Source organism: Myotis brandtii, unplaced genomic scaffold, assembly GCF_000412655.1.
Source record: "Myotis brandtii unplaced genomic scaffold, ASM41265v1 scaffold220, whole genome shotgun sequence".
Classification (NCBI taxonomy): domain Eukaryota; kingdom Metazoa; phylum Chordata; class Mammalia; order Chiroptera; family Vespertilionidae; genus Myotis; species Myotis brandtii.
Genome location: NW_005358250.1, coordinates 529,405 through 554,795, shown reverse-complemented (window position 1 = coordinate 554,795; position 25,391 = coordinate 529,405). Strand labels below are relative to the sequence as shown.

The 25,391-nt window shown below is 36.0% G+C and overlaps 1 protein-coding gene across 15 annotated transcripts in view; it reads left to right on the top strand.

Moving 5' to 3' along the window:
- The window catches only part of SCMH1 (sex comb on midleg homolog 1 (Drosophila)), a 106,107-nt gene that overhangs the window by 12,601 nt on the left and 68,115 nt on the right, over nt 1-25,391 (top strand). For 6 of the 15 annotated variants that reach the window (XM_005866043.2, XM_005866041.2, XM_014539536.1 and 3 more), the window contains 4 exons: nt 876-944; nt 1,371-1,394; nt 10,382-10,452; nt 21,055-21,289. In XM_005866043.2, the coding sequence (XP_005866105.1) occupies nt 876-944; nt 1,371-1,394; nt 10,382-10,452; nt 21,055-21,289 (399 nt within the window). Of the gene's footprint in view, nt 1-874; nt 945-1,370; nt 1,395-8,081; nt 8,225-10,381; nt 10,453-21,054; nt 21,290-25,391 lie in introns of those variants that run through there. The other 9 variants (XM_014539531.1, XM_005866038.2, XM_005866046.2 and 6 more) reach the window with 7 other exon arrangements.

Below are 25,391 nucleotides of genomic sequence, written 5' to 3'. Positions count from 1 at the left end.
CCCCCAGTGTCTTGTGTCCATTGGTCATTGGTTTTGCTTATATGCATGTATACAAGTCCTAACCGGTTTGGCTCAGTGGATAGAGCACCAGCCTGCGGACTGAAATGTCCCAGGTTTGATTCCGGTCAAGGGCATGTACCTTGGTTGTGGGCACATCCCCAGTAGGAGGTGTGCGGGAGGCAGGTGATCGATGTTTCTAACTCTCTATCCCTCTTCCTTCCTCTCTGTAAAAGATCAATAAAATGTATTTGAAAAAAAAAATCCCTGTGTCTTTACATCATCTTTTCTTTGTCCCAGTCTCTGTCCGAATTTTCTCTTCTTATATGGATGTCTGTCATATTGGATTAGGGCCCACCCTAATGACCTAATTTTAAGTTAATTACCTGCTTAAAGACACTCCAAATGGTCACATTGAGATACTAGGGAGGATTTCAACATGAATTTTGGAGGGACACAAATTAGCTCATAACAGGGGTGTTCTTTGTCATTTCTTACATAATTGTTATTATTCCATGAATATAATTTTATCCCATATTTTAACAGATAACATTATAACCTAAACATTTTCCTGTTTTATTGTTTTGCCTTTGTAAAAGTTTAAGAGCTGCAAAATACGTTGTCAAGTGAATGTATTGGAATAACTTAATTAGCCTTCTCTTTTCAACATTTATGTATTTCCTCCCCCCTTTTTTGTTATTTATAAACATTACGGAAGCTTTTAAAATAAAAACCTTTTTTTCTGTATCTTGAATTATTTCCTTAGAATAGAGTCTCAGAAGTACTTTATCAGAAACTATTAATACATACTCCTCAATTGGAGAAGTATTGAATCTTATATTTTCTTTGCACATGACTTCTTTTTTTATTTCCCACAGAAATAGACTGGAACGATGTTAGAAAACACAAATATGGTCATCTGTTGGAGTCTGCATCCCAATATCAAGGTAAGAAAAATATTCTGTTTAGCATGGAAGACTTATCTGGCATCTCTTACCATAAAACCTTTGAGTGTACAAAATATTCACTGGTTAAAACAAAAGCAAATATTGTCATTTATAGAGGTATCTGTCAAAAGCAATATGCTTTGTTTTGAACTGGAAATCAGGAATTTTAGATTCTAAATACAGATAATCCCAAATTAGCTCCATAGCTTTAGGCATAGTTGGTTAGCTTCTCTGGACTTCCATAGTTTTTAAGAGGCTTGGGTGGTATACCAGTACTTCTACAACTATTACTACTAAACTTAATGTCTTTTAAAATGAGAGAGTTGGAACTCTCAAGCCCTCGTTTTACCCCCCGATCTTCACCTTTCTATCATTTTGGGATGTTTGTCATGATGACTTATGCTATTACATTTTTTTCTTTAATAGAAGCTACTGACATCCTGGAGTTAGGTAAGATATTTTTCTTGTGTTTCTGTTACTAAACCAGTGATTAGATTATAACTAGGAAAAGAATTCCATGTGTCTATCTAAAACTAGTGGATCCTGTGCTCTTATCTACATAATGAGCCCATGTAATTCATCTCTGCTGCTCTGTCAAACCCTCTTTATCAGGAGGCCACAGACCAAGCTAACAAAAACAAAGAGGGTGGGATTTAATTACAAGGAGCATGGGAACTGAACCAAACTGGAAGTAACCTCATAATTTACTAAATCCAGAACTAAAACAAACCCCCACCATCCATAAATAAGAATTTGGTGGGATTTTCCCCAAAGAAATTATTTATGAGAGATATTGAACTGAAATGAAACCTAAGGACTTTCTAAATTTTTAACTAAATAAAAACTAAAATATTAAAATATCAAATAACAAGAGTCAGGCTAATATTGCATTTGGTTTTCATCCCTGCATAGTATACTTTAGGAGTAGGATTTGAGAGATATTGATATTGATATTTCTCTATCAGCTTTCAAGGATCCTATATAAACATCAGTCTTAACTTCTTAGAGTTCTTTAAAATTTTTCTACATATTACATGTATATTGATAGCCCGATGCCTTTATCAATTTTTATTCAAGTATTTTTATATATTTTGTTACTGCTACTTCATTTGTTCAGCTCTGTTATTGTCTATTTGCTTCCTCCACCTTTTCTTTTAATAACATTACTTTCACTGCCCACTGATAAAGATAACATAAAGTAGTAGAACACTAGACTAGGAGCCAGAACTTCTGGGTTCTTTGAAAGCCAACTCTGCCTCTTAGAAACTTTGTGACTGTGATCCTTAGTTTTTAGTCTTGTCAAACAGGGATAATAATCCATCCTGCCTACTTAACAGGGTTGTTAAGAATGTTACATAAGCTAAATGGATGTGAAAACATCTTAAATACTTAAATACTTTTCAGTGTTGGAGGATTATTATTTTAATGCTATTCAGCAACTATCCCAGGTGTGAATTTACTAGTCCAGAAAAGAGAAGGACTATTACTTGCTTGCTTCTTTTCATTCACTCAACTTTTATTTAGCCTTTATTAAGTTCCAGGTACTTTGTTAAACAGTGATGATTTTTAAAAATTAATAAAAGATAGCCCCTATCCTTACATAAGTAATTATGATAAAATGTGATGAGCATGAAAATAAAGGTGTGAATATGATGTTATAGGAGACAGGGATATGGATGGATTTCTTTACCTGGGAAGACAGGTAAAGCCAGAAATTATTTTTTTGGTTTGGTGTTTTATCTTTAGATGATAAATTAACAGATATCAAGCTATTGATCTAAAAATCTTATGAACAATGTTTTTGAGAATGAACTATGTATCTCAAAAATTTAGCTTTGGACATTTTAGAATAACTGGGTTTTATTAATGCTGGATGTGCCACAACTTATTAACCATTTGAAAGTGCCAAGAATACATAGGATTGAGGGTATGACTTTGAAAAGAACTTGCTCTATCAGATACTTAAATTGATTATGAAATTATATGAAACAAAGTATTCCAGGTGCTGGAATAGACTGATGGGAGGAACAGAATATAGAGTCCAGAAATAGATCCAAGTATATATAAGAAATTAACATATGATCAATGTAACATTGTAAATCAGTGGACAAAATGATTTATTCAATAAATGATGTTAAAGCACACTTATTGAATAAAGATGAAAAAGAAAGCTCCATGTTTGCCTCATTTGTCTCACAGAGTAAATTCCAAATAGATAAAACATTTAAATGTCAAAAAAAAAGAAACCTGAGAAATCCTAGAAGAAACAATGGGTTAATACTTTATTATATTGAAGTAAGGGAAGTATGATATGAAAACCAGAAGCCATTAAAAAAAAAAAGGGTTGAGGAATATAAGGGCAAATCCTATCAGACTGAGACAGGGGTGGGCAACCTTTTTGTGAGTGCGTGCCAAAACCAGCAAAATCTCTGACTCAAAATTCTTGTGCGTGCCAACCCTAATTTTTTGAGAACATGTTACGCCTACTTGATCTCTCTTAAGGTTTACGTATGTGAAGAACCTTGAATAAATAATAAAATTCATTCGAGCGACAAAAACACAGTATATGATGATGAAAAATACATTTATTTTTAATATATACATGTTATGTAAAATTATTTATTTATCTAAGATGCACCTACACTGAATTTATCTGAAAAATAAAAAAGTCGATATTAAGAAAAAAATTGTAAATGTAAGATTATAAGAGAGGGTTTCGCATGCCAGCAAAAGTTACTGGCATGCCATGTTTGGCACGCGTGCCAGGGGTTGCCCACCCCTGGACTAAGACAGATGTCTTCAACATATATGATAGACAAAGGACTGATATCATTAATATACTAAGAACTCTTAGAATCTTGAATAAACAGAATACCTCAGTGAAAATGGCAAAATAAAATGTGTATTGACTAATAAGCCTAAAAAGATCTTTAACTTTATTAGTAATCAAAGAATTGCAAATAAAAGCATGTGTATTTTCTTTTTTTCCTCACTAAAATTTATCAAAATTATGGAAATAGTTAAAACAGTTTTTGCAAGGAACATAGTCTCATGTACTATTGGCAAGAATTGTATTATAATATAAAATATGTTCATTAATATCACTTTTAGGAATTTACCCTGAGGAATTAATCTTAAAAATGGTAAAAGATGTGTGCACAAAGACAGATACTCATCAAAAAGTAGAAAACACTTAAATGACCATCAGTAGTATTCAACAAATACTGCTGTTAAACTATGTAAATTATGATACATATAAACAGTGGAACACTTTTCAGACAGTAATCTTGGAGTAGAATTTCTGGTCTAAAGACTATGAGTTACAAGAAGGCAGACTTTGGCTGACTATAAAAGTTAAAGTCTGTTATCTGTGTCCATCTTTAATACTATCAACAATAAAGATAAATTTTTTAAAAAGTTAAAGTCTATCCATTTGTACCATTAAACAATAGCAAATAATGAGTTTCTCATCATTATAGTATTGAAGGAGAGGCTGGAGGAACCTTTTAGGTCTTATTTTTTCTATCACTTCATCAAGATTCCTTTCTTGACCATCCTATCTAAATTGCCAACACATTCTCGGCACTCTCTTTTCCTCTTACTTTGCTTTATTATTTCTTTATTTGAAAAGGTCCAGGAATTATATAATTATTATCTAGTATCTGTGTTACCCTTGGTACCAACTGATATATATTATTTGTTTATTTATTGCCTCTCTTCCCCCTTAGAATGTAAGCTTCTTGTGGGCAGAGACTTTGTCTGCTTTGTTCTTTGCTATGTATATATCACCAGTGCCCAGAACCAGGTTTGGCATATAGTAGGTGTTCAATAAATATTTGTTGAATGAATAACTATTAGAGAAAGGGATTCACAAATTCAATTAAGTGGATCTCTTGTACTTTACATTTTGGGGGATATTATTTATACTAATAAAAGGGTAATATGCTAATTAGACCAGATGTCTTCCAGACATCCATTTGGACGTCCTTCTGGGCAAAGTCACGGTGGTGGGGGCCGAGGCAGAGGTGGTTAGGGGTGACCAGGCCATCAGGGGAGGGCAGTTAGGGGCAACCAAGCCGGCAGGAAGTGGTTAGGGGGTGATCAGGCTGGCAGGCAGAAGTGGTTAGGGGCAATCAGGCCGGCAGGCAGAAGTGGTTAGGGGCTATCAGGCTGGCAGGCAGAGAGGTTAGGGGTGATCAGGCAGGCAGGTGAGCGGTTAGGAGCCAGCAGTCCCGGATTGTGAGAGGGATGTCCGACTGCCACAGTGATTGGGCCTAAACCGGCAGTCGGACATCCCCCAAGGGGTCCTGGATTGGAAAGGGTGCAGGCTGGGCTGAGGGACCTGCCCCCCGCCCCACCCACCCACCTGTGCACGAATTTCATGCACCAGGCCTCTAGTTTCCTAATAATAGATGTAACTATCATGTTGTGTGTGTGTACAGTTTATAAAACATTTTCATTAGTATTATTCAGTAATATAAATTAGATGGCTGGCTTTTTCCATCTGTAAGGTCTCAGCTCAAATGTTTCCTCTGTAGAGCTCTGTCCATAACTTCACCATCTAAGATAATTCCTGGTCTCTGTCATACACATTATTTCCTTCAAGTTCTTATCACTTATGACCTTATTTGTTTATGTATTCACTGTGTCTCATCATGTGCCATAATGTAAATTCCATGAGGACAGGTGCCTCCTGTTTTATTCCAGCACTTAGAATTCAACACATAGAGGATACTCAAAAATCAGTTGAATAAATAATTGAAACAATTATACTTGACATTAGTTAATAATCTTCACAATAATTATTTTTGTTTTTAATCCTCACCCGAGGATATTTTTTCAATTGATCCTTAGAGCCGGGGGGGGGGGCAGGGAGAGGGAGAGGGAAAGAGAGAGAGAGAGAGAGAGAGAAAGAGAAAGAGAAGGAAAGAGGGAGAGGGAGAGAGAGAGAGAAATGTCGATGCAAGAGAGACACTTGATTGGTTGCCTCCCGCATGTGCCTCAACCTTGGTCAGGGATTGACCTGCAGCCCAGGTATGTGCCCTTGACTGGGAATCAAACCTGCAACTCTTTGGTGCTCAGGCCAACACTTTAACTGCTGAACCCCACCAGCCAGGGCTTCACAATAATTCTTGACCCCAAGTATGGATTATATTTCCCTGTTTTGCATTCACAAGGCAAACTACTACTTCATTAGCTTAAATTTATTGTAATTATAGCAGATTATTTGTGTTATTATTTATTTATTATCTCTGCTTATCTCTAAACTGCAAGCTCCGTGAACTTAGGAACCATGTCTGTCTTGTTCCCTTAACAATTAATACAGTGCTTTTGCACTTGGAAGTTAAATAAATATTTGTTGAATGAATGAGTATATGTACAATCTTATGAGATAGGTGTTATCTCTATCTTTAGGTGAGCATACTATGCTTGGAAAGATTAAGTAATTTATCCAAGATAATTATTTGTAGAAACAAGACTTTAGCTGACATCTTCAGACTCTCAATATCACATAGTTTATAAACACAGATGTTGATCATAATAATCTAATGAGCCTTTGAAAGTACAGATTCTCACACCTCTCAGAGCCTATTGAAGATAGGATTCTCTGAAGATGGGGCCCAGAGCTCTGTTTAAAGAAATGAGAAAAATTATTCAGGAGATTCTGATGATAAGCAACATTTAGCAGTCAATGATGTATCAAGGGGTGGCAAGCAGGTCAAATCTAACCCACTGCCTGTAAAATTTTAGTGGAACACAGTCATGCTTATTCATTTACATATTGTGTATAGCTATTTTCATACTACATGGCAGAGTTGAGTATTTGTGGCAGAGACTGTATGACCCACACAGCATAAAATGTTTACTATCTGATTCTTCACAGAAAGTTTGCCAACCCCTGATGTATACTTGGCTGCCTGTCCTATTTCTTTTTTTTAATTTATTTTTATTGATTTGAGAGAGAGAAACATCAATGATGAGAGAGAGCCATTGATTGGCTGCCTCTTGCATGCCCCCCACTGGGGACCGAGCTTGCAACCTGGACATGTGCCCTTGACCGGAATCGAACCCGGGACCCTTCAGTCCACAGACCAACACTCTACTCACTGAGCCAAACCAGCTACGTCTGTCCTATTTCTTTTGTGGTTATTTTAGTGCTTGAAGATGTGGTAGACATGATGTTTGTCTCCATTATGGGCGTTACAGGAGATACTCAAATATTCTTACAAATTAACTTGTTTTGCATTTTACTTGATAATAGGGGACTAAGTCTTAAATAGCCTAAGCAGTCAAATATAAGAAAAATACTAATCTAGGCATGGTTCAAGCCAGTCAGCCTTCACAATGAGTAAACTACTTTTAACAAAGAAATTTCTTTTCATTCTGTTGGTAATAGGGTGTTCCCTAAATGGGGGTAGATGTGAGGTTTCTTGCCTATAAACAGGGATTGATTACCATAATTGATATGTATAATAGAGAATGGTAATTAATACCCTAATTATTTTGGTATCCCTGATGCTGCCATAATTCTTAAAACCAAAGTCTCTTGGGTGCTTTTGGTTAGAACTCAAGCTAATACGAGCAATTACCCAGGACTGACCAAACCTCTAAACCTGCATTGCCTAGTATAGTAGCTGTTAGCACATGTAGATATTTAAATTTAAATTAATTAAAATTAAATAAAATTTAATACCTCATTCACGCTAACCGTATTTTAAGTGTTCCATAGTTAGAGGTGGCTGGCTATCCAAGACTCATTATTTGACTTAATGCTTTGTAAGAATGGAATAATAATTTGTAATGTTTCCTTTTTCTAACAGCAAATGGTGATAAAATGTATTCAATCCTTGTGTTAGGGCCATCTCAGCTAAGAGCAAACTCTATTAAATTCTGATCTCTTTAAATCTTGACTCCAGAAAATAATCCATCTCATTTACCCTATGGACTAACTGTCTCTTCATGATGATTAATCATTTGCCAGTTCATGAAATGGCTTAGAACTGACTGTGATTTCTGGCAAAATCTATTTGGCTTGGTTAATGGTGGTGGGAAAGGGAGTCAATAGAATATATAGTCTTGGCATCACCTTTGAAGTGATTTAGATTTCATCATTCAGTGACTCATTTTTATTCCCAGCATCTAGTGCTTTTCGCATGGCCCAAAGGGGCCTTGTGCTGCTCCACTGCAGAGGAAACTTCAAGAAATGCTGGTTTGCTACAGTGTTTTAGCTTGTGAGAGTCTCTGGGACCTTCTCTGCTCCATCATGGGGTCTCCTCTAGGTGGGTATTAGGGGGAGATTGGTAACTGGTTTAACCTTTAATAAAGAACTTGGTAATCTTTTGTGATCCAATAAGATATATATTCAATAGTAGTCTGTCCCTTAAAATGTTTCCCTGGCCCTAGGATAGTGTCACTTTAAAGATTGTTTCCTTAATTCAGTGTTCTTTAAACTTTGCGAAGCTCTAAGGCCACTTCAACAGGCTAGGAGATTTGGTGGACACCCCTCCCCCCAACTTATTTTTTAGTTATTATAATCAGAAATACTACCCAGGACCTAGTTTTCTCTAAGTCATATTATACCTCAGAGCAATGCAACATTGCCAGGGTTGGGAGTGGGGTGGGAGTGGGAGAGAAAAACCCAATTTTTAGACTGAGGATTCAAGTATAATCTCACTCATTTTGGCTTTTCATGCCCTCAAATGCTCTTACCTTATGTTTCCAGATATAGATATAGATATAGATATAGATATAGATATAGATATAGACTTGGCAATATGAGCAGCCTGCCCAGAGTCTGGCTGTAGTAGGCATGTAGGCAACGCCAGGACGTGGGCAACGCCAGGACACAGGCCCAGGCCTGTCTGGACTCCAAAGCCCCTGTCGTTTCTGTCCTCAGATGCCGGTTTTCGCCCAGCACCTTCTTTTCTTCTGGAAGCAACCTGCTCCTCTTCTAAAAATGGCTCCTCCCCCCACTGCCACTGGGATTACTTGAGAGCCATCCCCCGGCCATAGCTGATTCACTGGGGTGCGGGCATGCCTGCCAGAGCCCTTCCTCCTGTGTTTGAGTTTACTGCCTGAGAGATTAGAAGGTGTCAGATGCTGTTACAACCAGAATTCACAGCTAAGACAGCCGTTCTCAGCAGTCTGTCCACCCAGCTGGTCTGCAAAGAGAGAGAACCAGGGCAGGAGGGCCTGGCAGCCTTCAGGATCCATTTGTTCCCCAGGCCCTTCGTCCCCACCTTCCCGTGGTCAGATGACCCCACTTTTCCGGGAACTTAGTGAGGCCACAAACCCCTCCTTTCCCTGGGCCAGTGCAAGTGTTTATCACAGTCAAACCCGAATAGCTCAGAGCCCAGCGCTCTCATTCTCTTCAATAGCCAGGAGGGAGCCAGCCCCGTATTCTAGTGGAGAGAACGCGGGCTTCGGGGTGAGGTCCCGACCGACCATATATGGACAAAACAATTCTTCAAGGCCTCAGGGCTTCAGAAAGGGTTGGAAGCACTTCCGGCGAGGCCACAGCAGAGGGAACAAGGGGCAGAGCTGTTGTCTCAGACACCAGCCACAGGACGGGCTGTTCCTGGGCGGCGGACACAGAGCTCGGATCTGTCTGAGGAAGGGAACCCAGCGGCCACCCCTATCTGTTCATTTCCAGCTCGGTCACTCTCGAAGTAAGAACAGAAAGCACCACTTAGGAACCGGAACTCTCTTCTCCACCAGCCACGCTTTCCAACTGTAACATTTCACCGTCGCATTTCCTCTTTCAGAACATGTTATGGCCGCTCATCTGGTTCCAAATGCAAAGGGTCCAAAAAGGAATACAGTCAAACTCTCCCTCTCCTCCCCGCCCCCCGGCAACCAGGGACAGCCGCCAGTCTGCCCGCGATGCTCTCTGCATGTTTATTGGCCTTTGCTGCTTGACAAGTCACTCCAAAACTTAGTGGCTTCAAACTTTTTTTTTTTTTTTTTTTTGGGGGGGGGGGGGTTGTGTGTGTGTTTTTTCTGAAATGGGATCCAACCATATTGGGTGTTAAATGCTATCATCTGATGGCAATAAGTGACTTTTTCAGGAATCAGGTTATTCAGAAGGAATCTTCTCATCCATTTTCTACCTGTTCTGTTCTGTTTTCCATGAGCTTCCTGAGCACTTCTTTGAGACACTGACAGTATCTTGCTGTGACATTTTGGATCACTTTAGGAACTAACATGAAAAACCTCTCTGGTCATCTTTCGACATGATTTAAAAACATTCATCTAAAATGATCCACTCAGGTCACCTAGATTCCTCACCCTAATATTACTTTGAACCCAATCAGGGAAAAGTAAGTTTTGTTGTGCTCCAAACCAGTTTGAAAATAGCTTAATGTTTAGTGTAGATTACATCCTGAAAGCATTTTTTAGGAAGTTGACTGTGATAGAGATTTCTATTTCCTTTACAGGTCATTTTACCTGGGACAAATACCTAAAAGAAACATGTTCAGTCCCAGCGCCTGTCCATTGCTTCAAGCAGGTAATTGATTCTCAACATCCTTAGTAGGTGGGAGGCAAGTAGACTTTTTCTGATCCTTAGACAAGCAAAACATGAGGTGGGAGCCATGGGCTTCTCACCTGAAGGCCCTAGAATAAACTATGGGGAGAATGCAACTCAAAACTCACTATGAGTTTTGGCAGCAGACATTCTCCTCAACTTCATTCCAAATAATACCTTTTCCTTCACCTAAAACAATAACTAATTTTTACTATTGCTATTTAATCAGACAGATAGAATACATAGTTATAGCCCTTGGTCCGCGGACCACTGTTGTTCCGTGAGGTCCGAAAGGTTGGCAACTGCTGGTTTAAGGAAACCTTTGGAGCAGCAGTCACCAACCGGTGGTCCATGGACTACTGGTGGTCTGTGAGGTCTGAAAGGTTGGTGACCGCTGCCTTAGACAGTTCTTAAAAATAGAGCAGTATTTGTTTCTCTGTACTCAACATCCCTGCCACAATCATTTCTTTTCATAAAAATACTGGCACTGAGTCCCATCAGGGTAGGGGGAGTGTTTGAGGAGCTCATCAGAGGCCATTCAGAGCTTCCCATATAGAATTAAGTGCCTCACACAATGCATAGATGATATTAACTATATCTTTACATGATAAGGCTGATAAGCAAAGACTGTACTGCTGCTAAGCAGCAATTTACATCTCTCTTCCTCTGGTACTAATGATTATTTCCTCAAACTGTCAACATTTTACTTTGAGTTTGAATTTTATCTATGCTCCAAATAAAAGTACAATTCAGGGCTTCTGCTCATTTGAAATAGTAGGGGCTAAATTCATGCTCCCATCTAAAATAATTTTTAAAAATATAAAATATATTAAACTGATTTTCAAGTAACTGAAAATCAAGCAACCAACCACAGTGATCTCTGGAAGATGGAGCCCCTTATGATTTCCCAGCTTACTATCTTAAGAGAGTTTTGAGACCATGGCCCAGGGAAGGTGGCCCAAGATTGACCCCCGTACTCCGTAATTTGAGGATATGGAACTGAGAGTCCAGGGAAACCAAGGTGGCTAGAATTTTCAGGACACATTGCCAGAGAGAACAGAACTGTGCAGAAAGCAAACAACGGAGATGTGCAGAAATCTTCCTTCAAGTATTCAGCAAAGTACTATTGTTCAGTATGTGCATGTGAGGAAACTACCCAAAGCCAAGGGAAAAACCATCTGAAAGGTTTAAATGGAATAGAGCCTAGCACTCTCACACTAGTCTAAAAATAGTACCTGGTCCTACGAACTAGACTGGAAAAACTCAGTTCACGTGGCATTGGGTAGAATATTCAGGAAAATTTTGCTCAGTAGTGGTAAATATTTAGCCTTAAAGTGAGCACTGCTCTGAGCCTGCCAAGCAAATCATAAAGCAAGACTCAAAATGTTCAAATTATTTCCAAGTAACTTAGTTGCATCTAGAAACAAAGCACAAGAAGGGAATGCAAAAATATCTAGCACTCCAAGGCGGGCAGCAGGGGGATGGGAGACATCTGTAATAATGTCAACAATAAGAAATATATATTGAGTACCCAACAGGTAAAATTCACAGTGTCTGGTATCTGATCAAACAGGTATGTAAAGAGGCTGGAAAATATAATCAATAATGAGCAGAATAATCAATAAACCGACTTAGAATCTATGCAGATCTTAGAATAGCAGGCAAAAACATTAAAACAGTTATGTTCAAAAGTTTAGCAGAGAATATGGAAGATATTTACAGACTCATATTGAACTACTGTGTACAAAATAAAAATACACTGGATATTAATGTCAGGAGAAAATATTGGTAGACTTGGAGATATAGCAATAAAAATTGAGAATGAAACACACACACACACACACACACACACACACACACACACACACAAAAGAATCTTGAAAAGATGAAAAGAACATTAGTGAGCCATAGGATGATTTCCAAGTTTATGTAATAACTTCATAGACCGTGTAATTTTAATGCTCAAAGGATAGAAGGGGACAGAAAAATATTTGGAGATATAATGGCTAAAAACTTTCAAAAATTTATGAGAATTATATATCCACAGATCTAAGAAGTTCAATGACAAAAAAAAAGAAAAAAGTAAAGAAGACAACTACACTAACGCATATCATAAATGCTTAAAATCAGTGATAAGAGAACATCTTAAAAGCAGCTACAAAAAAAATACTTTGCATACAGGGGAATTAAGATATGAATGACATATTCTCTTGTTAGAAACAATGCAAGCAAGAAGGAAGTTGAGTAACATCTTTAACGTATCAGAAGAAAAAACTGTCAACCAAGAATTCTATATTCATCAAAAAGATCTTCCAAAAAACAAAGGCAAAATAAAGGTATTTTCAGACATACAGAAGCTGAAGGAATTTACCAGGAAACCCACTATAAGAAATATTAAAGGAAGTCCATCAAGCAGAAGAAAAATGATACTAGGTGAAATTATAGATCTACACAAAGGAAAGAAAATCACTGGAAATTGTAATTATAAAGTAAAGACATAAGATTTTTTTAATTATTATTTAAATCTCTATAAAAGATAATTGTATAAACAACAATAATATTGCATTGTAAAGATAATTAAAATTTGTATAAATAAAATGTATGATAATAATTTAAATGCCAAGAGAAATCCTAAGTATAATATTGATAAGATTCATATACATGAAGTAGTAAAATATAATAAGATAGGCTGATAAGTTAAATGTGTTTACTATAAACCCCAAAGCAACCACTAAAATAATAGAAAACAAATAGCAATATAGTGGATTTAAATCCAACCATATCAGTAATCAGAGTGATTATGAAAGGTCTAAATGCCCCAATTAAAAGGCTAAACTTGTCACATTAAATAGAAAGCAACACAATTATATACTGCTTGCAAGAAACTACACTTTAAAAAGAAAGGCACAAATAGGCTGAAAGGAAAATGATATACCATGCTGACATTGACAATATTAATATGAAAATATATATCAGAGCAAAGAATATTTCCAGGGATAAAGAAGGTATTTTATGATGTGTTAAGGGGTCAAATTCCTTAGGTGAAGCAAAAAATAAGAAGACATAAATAAGCCTAAAATTTATCTGCAGTCAGACTTTTAATACCCTTTCTATGATTAGAAAACAAGTAGACAGAAAATAAGCAAGTATCTGTATAGAAGATTCAAACAACTCTACCAGCCAACCTGACCTGATTGATACTCTCTAACGACAATAGAATATGCATTCTTTTCAAGTGCATGCAGAACATTTGCTAGGTTAGACCATTTCCTGGACTGTACAATAAGGTTTGATAAATTTAAAAGGATTTAAATAATATGAAATATAGTCTCTGATACATTGGAAATAAATTAAAAATGAATAGCAGAAGGTTATCTGGAAGATCTCCAAATATTTGGAAACTAAGTATCACATTTCTAAATACCCATAGAGGTATTTAGGAACATTAGAAAGTATTTTCAATTAAATGAAAATGAAAGCAGAACATTTAAGAAATTGTGGTATGATGCCAAAGTAGTTTTTAGGGAGAAATTTATAGCACTAAACATTTACATTAGAAAAGAAGAAAAGTTTCATGTAGCTCCTACTTTAAAAAACTAGGAAAAATGAATAACCCCAAATTAAGCAAAGAAAAAAAAACAGAGCATAAAATCAAGAGTAGAGCTTAAATCAATCAAATAAAAACCAGAAATATAATAGAAAAATATCATTGAAACCTACAACTGATTCTTTGCAATGAGGTAAACTTCTGGCCAGCTGATCAAGAATGAAAAGAGAGAAAACATAAATTACTAACATCAAACTAAAAGCGGTAACATCATTATTGAGTCTAGAGATATTAAAGAGATATTAAAGGAATACTATGAACAAACTTATGCCTTTAAATTTCACCTCAATAGAGGTGAAACTTGATAGACAAATTTCACTCTTAACCACCTCACCAGTTAAATAACCCAAGATTTAAATGAAATGGATAATTTCATGAATGACAAAAAGTACCAAAAGCTCACTTAGGAAATATGAATAGCACTATTTCTGCCACAGAACTAAGTTTTTAGTAAATTCCAAGCCTATGACTTCACCAATGAATTGTTTCAAACATTTAAGGGAAAAAATAATGCAAATTCTACATTGACTCTTCTAGAATGTTTACAAGAAGGGAATACCTTTTGTCTCATTCTATAAGGCAAGCGTTATTCTGATACCAAAACCAGGCCAACATTGATGGAAAAGAAAACTACAGTGTTACATCCCACATAAAAATACATGTACAAATTCTAAACAAAATTTTAGGAAATTGAATCAAACAATATATAAAAATAATTCATGACAACTGGAGTTTAGTTTCAAGAATCAAGGTTGATTTAACATTCGGAAATCAATCAGTGTAATTGACCACATGAACACACTATGAAGGAAATAAGATTATCTAAATAGATGCAAAGAAAGCATTTGACAAAATTCAGTGTCCATTAATAAAAACTCTCAGCAAACAAGAAATAGAAGGAATTTTTAAAAATCCTAAGCCCCAAAGGACATCTATAAAAAACCTACAGATAACATCACATAAAATGCTTTTTTCTTAAGGTCAGGAACAAGACAAGGATGTTTTTTTCTTGCTATTTCTATTCAGCATTGTACTACCAATGAGACCAGGCCAAATAAAAGAAATAAAAAGGATCCAGACTGAAAAATTAGAACAAAAACCGAAGAAAATATGTGGGAAGACTGACCATACCTAATAGTGGCAAGGTTATGGAGCAAATAGGATTTTCATAAACCACTGGTGAAAATGTAAAATGTTTCAGTTTCTTTGGAAAATAGTTTGGCAGAAAACTTCAACATACTATTGAACAAAAATAAAAATCACTAATTTAACTAGGAATTGAATAACACATTCTTAACTTGCAAAGTATTTATACCTCAGTACTAAAGCCAACATTTTACTCAGTGGTGAAAAGTAACTCAATAAAGTTATAATGAAAGAGAAATATCCATTTACAATAGCAGGAAAAATTAATATTTATGAATTAATATTTATGAATATTAAAAACTAATATTCATAAAATTAATATTTATGAATGAACTAACAATTTGTGAAACTTATATAAAGAAAACTTTAGAAAACAGCTTACCAAAAGCATGATCCATTAAAAATTCATAAAGTAGACTTTGTCAAAATTAAGAACTTCTGCTCTTCCTCTTCAAAAGATATTGATAAGAGAATGAAAATATAAACCATAGACTTGGAGAAAATATTGACAAACCACATAGCTGACAGCAATACTCTCCAAATTGATCTATTGATTTGATGTACTTCTTATTAAAATCCCATATGCCTACTTTATAGAAGTTGACAAGTTGACTCTAAAATTCACATAGAATTACAAAGGACCCAGAATAGCCAATTATGGGAAAAAAGAGAACAAAGGTAGATGATTTATATTTCCTGGTTTCAAAACTTACTACAAATCAACAGTACTTAAGACACTGTGGTACTGACATAAAGATAGACATATAGATCAGTGGATTAGATTTGAGAGTACAGAAATAAACCCATGCATTTATGTTCAATTGATTTGGACAAAGATGCCAAGACAGTTCAGTGATATTTTCAACAGCTAATATGGGGACAACTGGATATTCATGTACAAAAGAATGAAGTTGGACCCATCCTCCACACCATTTATGAAAATTGACTCCAAGTGGATGATAGACCTGAATGTAAGAGATAAAACTATGACACTCTTAGAAAAAAACAGGAATAAATCTTGGACTAGGCAATGATTTCTTAGATATGCCACTAAAACTACAAACAATAGAGGTGAAACTTGATAGACAAAATTAACTGCTTTCGTGCTTCCACTATCAAGAAAGTGAAAAGACAACCCATACAATGGGAGATAATATTTACAAATCCTGTATCTAATAAGGAACTTGAATCTGGAAGATATGAAGAACTCTTACCACCTCACCAGTTAAATAACCCAAGATTTAAATGGGCAAAGAATTTGAATAGGTCTTTCTCCATATATTTACAAATAGCCAACAAGCATGTAAAAGATGCTTAACATCATTAAGGAAATACAAATCAAAATTGTAATGAGATACCACTTCACATCTACTAGGGTAGCTGAAATAAAAAAGGCAGACAAAAACAGGTGTTGCTGAGGATGTAGAGAAATTGGAACCCTTATATGTAGGTGGTGAGATTGTAAAATGCTGTAGGCACTTTAGAAAACAGTTTGAAATTTACTCAAAATAGAATTGCCTCATGACCCATCAGTCTCACATTTAGGTATGTACCCAAGAGAGAGAGAAATCAAAACATATGACCCCACAAAAACTTATACACAAATGTTCAAGGCATTATTATACCTAATAGCTAAAAAGAGGAAACAATCCAAATGTTTATCAACTGATGAATGGATAAGCAAAATTGTATATCTATATAATAGAATGTTATTCAGCAATGAAAATGAATGAAGTACTGATAAACACTCCAGATTAACCTTGTAAACAATGCACTAAGTGAAGAAAGGAGCTATTCACATATTATAAAATTCCACTTATATTAATCTCCAGAATAGATGAATCCATAGAAACAGAAAGTAGCCCAACCAGTGTTGCTCAATGGTTGAACATTGATCTATGAACCAGGAAGTCACAGTTCAATTCCCAGTCAGGTCACAGGCCCAGGTTTCAGGCTCGATCCCAAGTAGGGGATGGGCAGGAGGCAACTGATCAATGATTCTCTCTCATCACTGATGTTTCTCTCTCTCCCTCTCCCTTTCTGAAATCAATTAAGAAATATTAAAAAGAAACAGAAAGTAGATTGATGGTTTTCAGGGGATTGCCTGAGGGGAGAATGGGGAGAGAAGGCTAATGGATATGGGGTTTCTATTGTGGGCATGATGAAAATGTTCTAAATTTAGGTGGAGTGATGTTTGCCTCTGTGAATATACTAAAAACCACTGAATTATATACTGTAAAAAGTTAAATATTCTGGTATGTGAGTTATACATATACCTATCATATGATTCATCCATTCCACTTTACTATATTCCTGAAATATGTATGGAAATAGAGTAAGTATATTCATATGTGTGGATGTTCATAAGAGATTTATTTGTAATAGTGAAAAACTGGAAACACACCAAATGTCCATCAACATGATATACTACTCAGAAACAAAAAGAAATGGATTATTGATTCCATTCAACAATATGGATGAATATCATAATAGTTATGCTGAATGTTACTATCTGTTTTTTAAAAACCGATAGCCAAGATCACACTTAATGGTTAAAAACTAGCTTTCCCACTAACATCCGAAAGAAGGCAAGGACGTCCCTCTCACCACTTCTTTTCAACATCATCCTGGAAATCCTAGCTATTGCAATAAAATAAGAAAAGGAAATAAAGTGCATACAAATTGGGAAGGAAGAAATAAAACTGTTTGTTCATAGATGACGTGATTGTTTATGTAGAAAATCTAAAAGAATTGACAAAAAAAATTTCTAGAACTAATAAGCAATTATAGTACAGTTGCCAATGCAAGGTTAATATATGAGTCAATCACTTTTCTATATACCAGCAATTAAAAAGTGGAATTTGAAATTAAAAATATCATTTATATGAGCACCTCCAAAAATGAAATACTTAGGTATAAATCTAACAAAATACGTATAAAAATTATCTGAGGAAAACTTTAGAACTTAGATAAATGAAATAAAAAAACTTAAAAATAGAGAGTTTGTGACCAAGAAAAGGAAGACTCAATATTGTTCAAAATGTCTGTTCTTCCCAACTTGATCTATAGATTCAATGCAAGCTTAATCAAAATTTCAGCAAGTTATTTTGTGGACATTGACAAACTAATTCTAAAGTTTATATGGAGTGGCAAAAGATACAGAAGAGCCAACACAAAATTGAAGAACAACAAAGTTTGAAGACTAACACTACCCAAATTCAAGAATTACTATATCGCTACAGTAATCAAGACAGTGTGGTATTGATGAGAATAGATAAATAGATCAATGAAACAGAATAGAGAGCTCCAAAATAGTCCCACATAAATATAGTCAACTGATCTTTGAAAAATGAGCAAAGGCAATACAGTAGAGCAAAGATAGTCTTTTTAACAAATGGTACTGAAACAACTGGACAGCCACAGGCAAAAAATGAATCTAGACACAGACCTTACTCCCTTCACAAAAATTAAGTCAAAATAAACCTCAGACCTAAATGTAACACTTATAACTATACAACTCCTAGAAAATAACATAAGAGAAAAACAAGAAGACCTTGGGTATGGTAATGACTTTTTAGATACAACACCAAAGGCATGATCCATGAAAGAAATAATTGATAAGCTGGACTTCATTAATATTAAAAGTTTCTGCCCTAACTGGTTTGGCTCAGTGGATGGAGCATCGGCCTGCGGACTGAAGGGTCCCAGGTTCGATTCCAGTCCGGGGCTTGTACTTTGGTTGCGGGCACATCCCCAGTAGGAGGTGTGCAGGAGGCAGCTGATCGATGTTTCTCATCGATGTTTCTCATCGATGTTTCTACCTCTCTATCCCTCTCCCTTCCTCTCTGTAAAAAATCAGTAAAATATATATTTAAAAAAATATTAAAAGTTTCTGCTCTGTGAAAGACACTATCAAGAGAATGAGAAGACAAGCCACAGATTGGGAGAAAATAATGTGCAAAAGACACATCTGCTAACAGACTGTTATACAAAATATACAAAGAACACTTAAAAACTCAACAATAAGAAAACCAACAACTTAATTTAAAAATGAGCCAAAGATCGTAGATACCACCAAAAAAAGATAATGCAGATGATTTTAAATATGTGAAAAAATGTTTTAAATGCAAATTAAATACCACTACACACCTATTAGAGTGGTCAAAATCCAGAATACTGACACTGCCATGTGCTTGCAAGGATATGGAGCAACAGTAATTCTCACTCATTGCTTGTGGGAATGCAAAAGGGTACAGTCATTTTGTAAGACATATTGGTGATTTCTTACAAAACTAAATGTACTGTTACCATATGATACAGCAATTCCATTCCTTTGTGTTTACCCAAAGGAACTGAAAATGTTTGACCATACAAAAACCTGAAAATGGATGTTTATTGCAGCTTTATTCATAATTGCCAAAACTTGAAAGATGCCCTTCAGTAGATGAATGAATAAACTGTGGTATAGCCAGACAAAGGAGTGTTATTCACCCCTAAAAGGAAATTAGCTATCAAGCCATGAAAAGACATAAAGGAAACTTAAATGCTTATTACAAAAGAAAAGAAGCCTATCTAAAAAGGCTACATACATTCTAGAAAAGAGACAGTGAAAAGATCAGTAGTTGCCAGTGGTTGAGTGGAGGAAGGATGAATATGCAGATCACTGAGTACTTTTTGGCCAGTGAAACTATTTAGTATGATACTATAATGATAGATAAATGTCATTATACCTTTGTCCAAACCCAATGTACAACACCAAGAGAGAACCCTACTGTAAACTGTGTGCTTTGAGAGATTATGATGTATCAATGTAGGTTCATCAATTGTAACAAATGTACCACTGTGGTGGGGGATGCTGGTAATAGGAGAGGCTGTTCATGTGTGGAGATAGGGTATATATGGGAAATCTCTGTATCTTCCTCTCAGTTTTGTTGTGAACCTAAAGCTGCTCTAAAAAAAAGTCTTTAAAAAACAAAAACAAAAATGAATTATTGGTACATTTAACAATATGGATGAATATCAGAATAGTTATGCTGAGTGAAAGAAGCTGGACAAAAAAACAAACAAAGAGTATATTCTCTATAATTCCATTGAAGACTAAAAAATACAACTCAATCTACAGTGAAAGTAGATCAGTATTTGTCTGGAAACGGGTCTGGGAAGGGCTAGACAGAAGGATTATAAAGAGACATGAGAGAACATGTCCATGTTCATCATCTTGATTGTGGTGATGGTCTCAAAGGTATATATATGTATATGGCATCATGGATGTATTCATATGTCAAGATTTACCAAAGTGTATATTTTATATGAATTATAACTTAAAATTGTTTTTAAAGATATAAATTGATTTATATATCAATGTCAAAATAAGAAAAAAATTGACACCTCCCCCCAATAGTAGTCTGTGTGCTGGATTTACAAAGCAATATATACTACATCACTTCATGAAGAGACACTTAGTATATAATAGGTAAATTGGATGATTTCTAAAAAGAAAACATGAGTACCTAGAGAATTAGAGAGTTGGAGAAAATAAGATGAGAGAGTATTAAGTAAGGACCATTTGAGGCACTCTTGTCCTTTTCTTACTGGTGTGAGTCAATATTTGATGCTTCAGTGGAAAGTAATTTTTTCCCTTTCTTACCTTCTAGTGTTTCTTTTGTATGTAAATCTTCCTAAGTATTAGGGAATAATTCACAGTGGTTTGTCCCTGGTCAAGCTATAACCACTTTGAGTCCAAGGCATGAATTTTCAGGTTCCATCTAACATCCTTACTGAAAATGCCACTTACCTTAGTCTGCCTAATCCCCATGGCTTGTTCTCCTCAGTCCTACACACCTCCAAGCAACGAGTTCAAGATCAGCATGAAATTAGAGGCACAGGATCCCAGGAACACCACATCTACCTGTATCGCTACAGTAGTTGGACTAACAGGAGCTCGCCTCCGCCTTCGCCTTGATGGCAGCGACAACAAGAATGACTTCTGGCGGCTGGTTGACTCAACTGAAATCCAGCCTATTGGGAACTGTGAGAAGAATGGGGGTATGCTACAGCCCCCTCTGGGTGAGTAATTAGACCCAAGTCCTCTTTAACCAATTAATTATCTTCCCAAAATTATACATCCCATTATAGGAAAGCCTAGGGTCCCCTGCCTGCCTCCTCTTTTTCATATGGTCCAAAAGAAAAGGCCCACCCAAAATAAAATGAGCTGTAAAATCTGGACATCTCCATCTCTACATTAACTTATAATATTCAAGCATCTCTCAAACTCTTCTTTTGCTAACAAAAAACCACACCCTTCATCCTTCCTTGTCAGTTCCCATTTACATGATAGACAGAATGGAAGGAGGTCTTGCCATTTAATCTGCTTCAAAAAACCATAGAGCTTTTAACAAATCCTACAATAATAAAAAGAGGTGAAAGGAAAATCTCCCAATAGAAAGGATGACTATTAGAAGGGTCCCTTATCTCCTTTCCCCTAAATTCTCACTTGGTCCTGGGATTTTCTCACTTTTAATTAATTATTCAGTAAAATGTACTATTTCACTTAAACTAATAACCTCACTAGATTTTTCTCCTAAAGATCAGATTCATCTTTTTCTTCTTTTGCCTTAATATACCTGAGAGATTGAGCCCATCTTTGCAGTTACTATGAATCATGATTGCAGTGAGTCTCGATGGAGGATAGAGAGATATGGGTTATGGGTTTTGTATGTAAGGGCTATGTTCCCATCGGGAGGTCGTGCTACATTAATTGAGCATAAGAGAATATGTATTGTTTGAAAGCGCTCCCCAGGTGGTTATTTAGCATTTTCCCCTATTAAAAAAATTATTTGTAATGTAAAATTTCAAATGTATACAAAGGTAGAAAGAATAGCACTGTGAATATCCATGTATCCTTTATCCTTGATATTTATCAACAAAGTCCATCTTGTTTTATCTGTATCTTTACACACTCCCTGCCTTCTGCTCAATCACCCATAGTATTTGTCATTAAATATTTAATCTGTATCTCTCATAAACAATAATTTTAAACACAATTATAATAACATCACATAAATTAATGATACTTTTTAATATTAACAAATTTTTTACTCGGTGTTTAAATTTTCTCTATTCTCTTTCTCTCTCTCTCTCTCTTTCTCTCTCTCTCTCACACACACACACACACACACACACACACGCACACACACACACATTACAGTTTCTTTGAATCAGGATTCAAATAAGATCCACATATTGCAGTTGATTGATATGTCCCTTAAGCCTCTTTTAATCTTTGGGTTCTCCTTCTCTCAATTTTTTTCTGGCAATTTATGTGTTGAAAAATCTAAGTCATTTGTCTTCAAAATTTTCCATAATTAGATTTTGCTGATTGTATCTCTATAGTATCATTTAACATGTTTCTCTATCCTCTTTCCTAGAAATTGGTAGCTAGATCTAGAGGCTTGATCATGTTCAGGTTCAGTTTTTTTCCTACAAATATTTTATAGATGGTGGTGTTTACTTCTATTAGGAAGCTCTTTGGTCTGATAGTCCTCATTTATATAATGTAGTAGTCATTACTGCTTGTGGTCTAGATCTGGGCTTCCCAAATTTTTTTAACGGGTCAAATAGTCAATATTACTGGCTTTATGGGGCCTTAGATTCTCTATTGCAGCTACTTAACTTTATCTTTGTAATGCCAAAGCAGCCATAGACAATACATAAACAGACGGGCAAGCTGTGTTCCAGTAACACTTTATTTACAAAACGGGTAGCGTTGCCTGCTGGCTATAGTTTGCTGACCTCTGGTTAAATTTGTCAATTTATCATGCTTGCAAAATGGGGAATTGTAATTTTACCATTCATTCCATCCATATAAATTAAGTGGACTATACCTATTAAAATAAACTTTCATCAACTATTTGGTTATCCTTAGGCATAATTCATGTAAGAAAGATGGTTTAAATGCTTGATTCTTTTCTTTACCAATTTTCAAAATAATGAATTGCTTTACTAACATTCTCCAAAAAATATTTAAGGAGGGTTTTGTTGTTGCTGTTTAGTATCATTAACTCAAGGATTCATACATATTTGATATGTTTCACTTCATTGCACTAATTGTTTTTATTGATTCTTGAAGTATCCCATCTTTGGCCTCATCTAAGCTTCATCAAGTTGTCTCCTGACTCTTTATTATTTGATAGCTCTCTTTGATTTTTGGAATTTAAAATGTTCCTTGCTCATCTTATACATTTCTTGGCCCAAATAAAGAATTGGCTATTTCTTTTAGGTGCCTAGGCTCCTTTTAGTGGAAGGTGGTATTTAGAGACTATAATCTAAGCACTAGAGTGCTCAGTGCTATTGAGTTGATCATTCTTTCTAGGTCTTTTTGGTATCAAGAGGTAGGAGCATCTTTTTTATTAGGATAAAAAATCATTAGTTTATATTAATACTTCCTACTAAAATTCAGGACAATGGTGTTTTTACTGATTTTATCTTCAGTCTCTTAAGTCTGTATTGCCTTTGTACCATCCCAAAACTCTAGTTTTCCATGTCACTAAAAATCATTTGTTTTATCCTATAATACATATATACGAGTCTCAGAATAGCAATACCAACACTTGCCACCATTATGAGACCTAAATAATGTTTGAGTTTTTTACAAATTTTTTTCTTACCCTCAAGAAAGTCTAATCCTATATAATAAAAGCCTAATATGCTAAGTGTCCGGTCGTCCGTTCAACCAATCAAAGCATAATATGCTAATGATATGCTAAGGCAGCTCAACCGCTTGCAATGACGTGCACTAACCACCAGGGGGCAGACAGTTGACCAGTTGCTATGACGTTCACTGCACTGACCACCAGGGGACAGATTGTCGACCGGTCGACCAGTCGCTATGACGTGCACTAACCACCAGGGGGAAGATGCGCCAACCAGTAGGTTAGCTTGCTGCTGGGGTCTGGCCGATCAGGACTGAGCAAGATGGGCCGGACATGCCCTGGAGCTCTCCCGTCCCTCCCCACCATCTGGCCAACCTCCCATGTCCCTCCCCGGCCCTGATAGTGCACCGGTGGGGTCCCTTGGCCTGGCCTACACCCTCTCGCAATCCAGGACCCCTCAGGGGATGTCGGAGAGCTGGTTTCGGCCCGATCCCGCAGGCCAGGCTGAGGGACCCCACTGGTGCATGAATTCGTGCACCGGGCCTCTAATGATGTTATAACGTCATTTGCATTAGTTTCTCTCTGGGTGGCCATGCCAACAATTTGATATAAACTTAGATTCACTTGTTTAATTTAATTTTTAATTTTTAAAGATAGTTTTTTTAGCCTGGCTGGTATGGCTCAGTGGTTGAGTATTGGTGCACATGCCTGGGTTATGGGCTCAATCCCCAGTGTGGGACATGTAGGAGGAAGCCGATCAGTGAATCTCTCTCAACATTGATGTTTCTATCTCTCCCTCTCCCTTCCTCTCTGACATCAATAAAAAAATATTTTTTAAAAATCGCTTTTTAAAAATGTTGCTTTGTAAATACATAAACGATATACATTGTTCTTAAAGTCAAATCTATAAAACAAAGTATATTCAGAGAAATTCCCATCATCCTATTTCTTTCCTCTGCCATAGGTAACCAGTTTCTTTGACTTTTATGGTTTAAATTCCATTTTAAAAAGTATAAGCAAATATATCCGTGTGTGCATGAGGGTGTACATATATAGATATGTAACCTCCACCCTCTTATATAAAGGACAGCATTTTATGCATTCTTTTCTCAACTTTGCTTCTTTCATTTGATGATATGTCCTAAAATGACTTCTTAGTAGTTTGGAGACATACTTCAATCCTTTTTATAACTGCGTGGTACTGGATTGTTCTCAACCTACTTTATGAATCACTATTTAGAAGTATCTTGAGAGGCTATTAAAAATATAAGGTCCCAGGGATAGTGCTGATCATCAAAATAAAAATATTTCCATAAATTCTCCAGAAATATGCAGATCAAATAGGAGAGTAAATCAAACCACCCATAACTCATGTCTAAACATAAGTGGGAGTCAAGAATATCACAAGTTTCAATTACATGTTAATCTACATAGATAAAAAGATCTGAAACCAGTATAGCCAGTAACAGATCCATACCAAAATGAAGTGTTTTATATAGGTGGGAAGTGCATAAAAA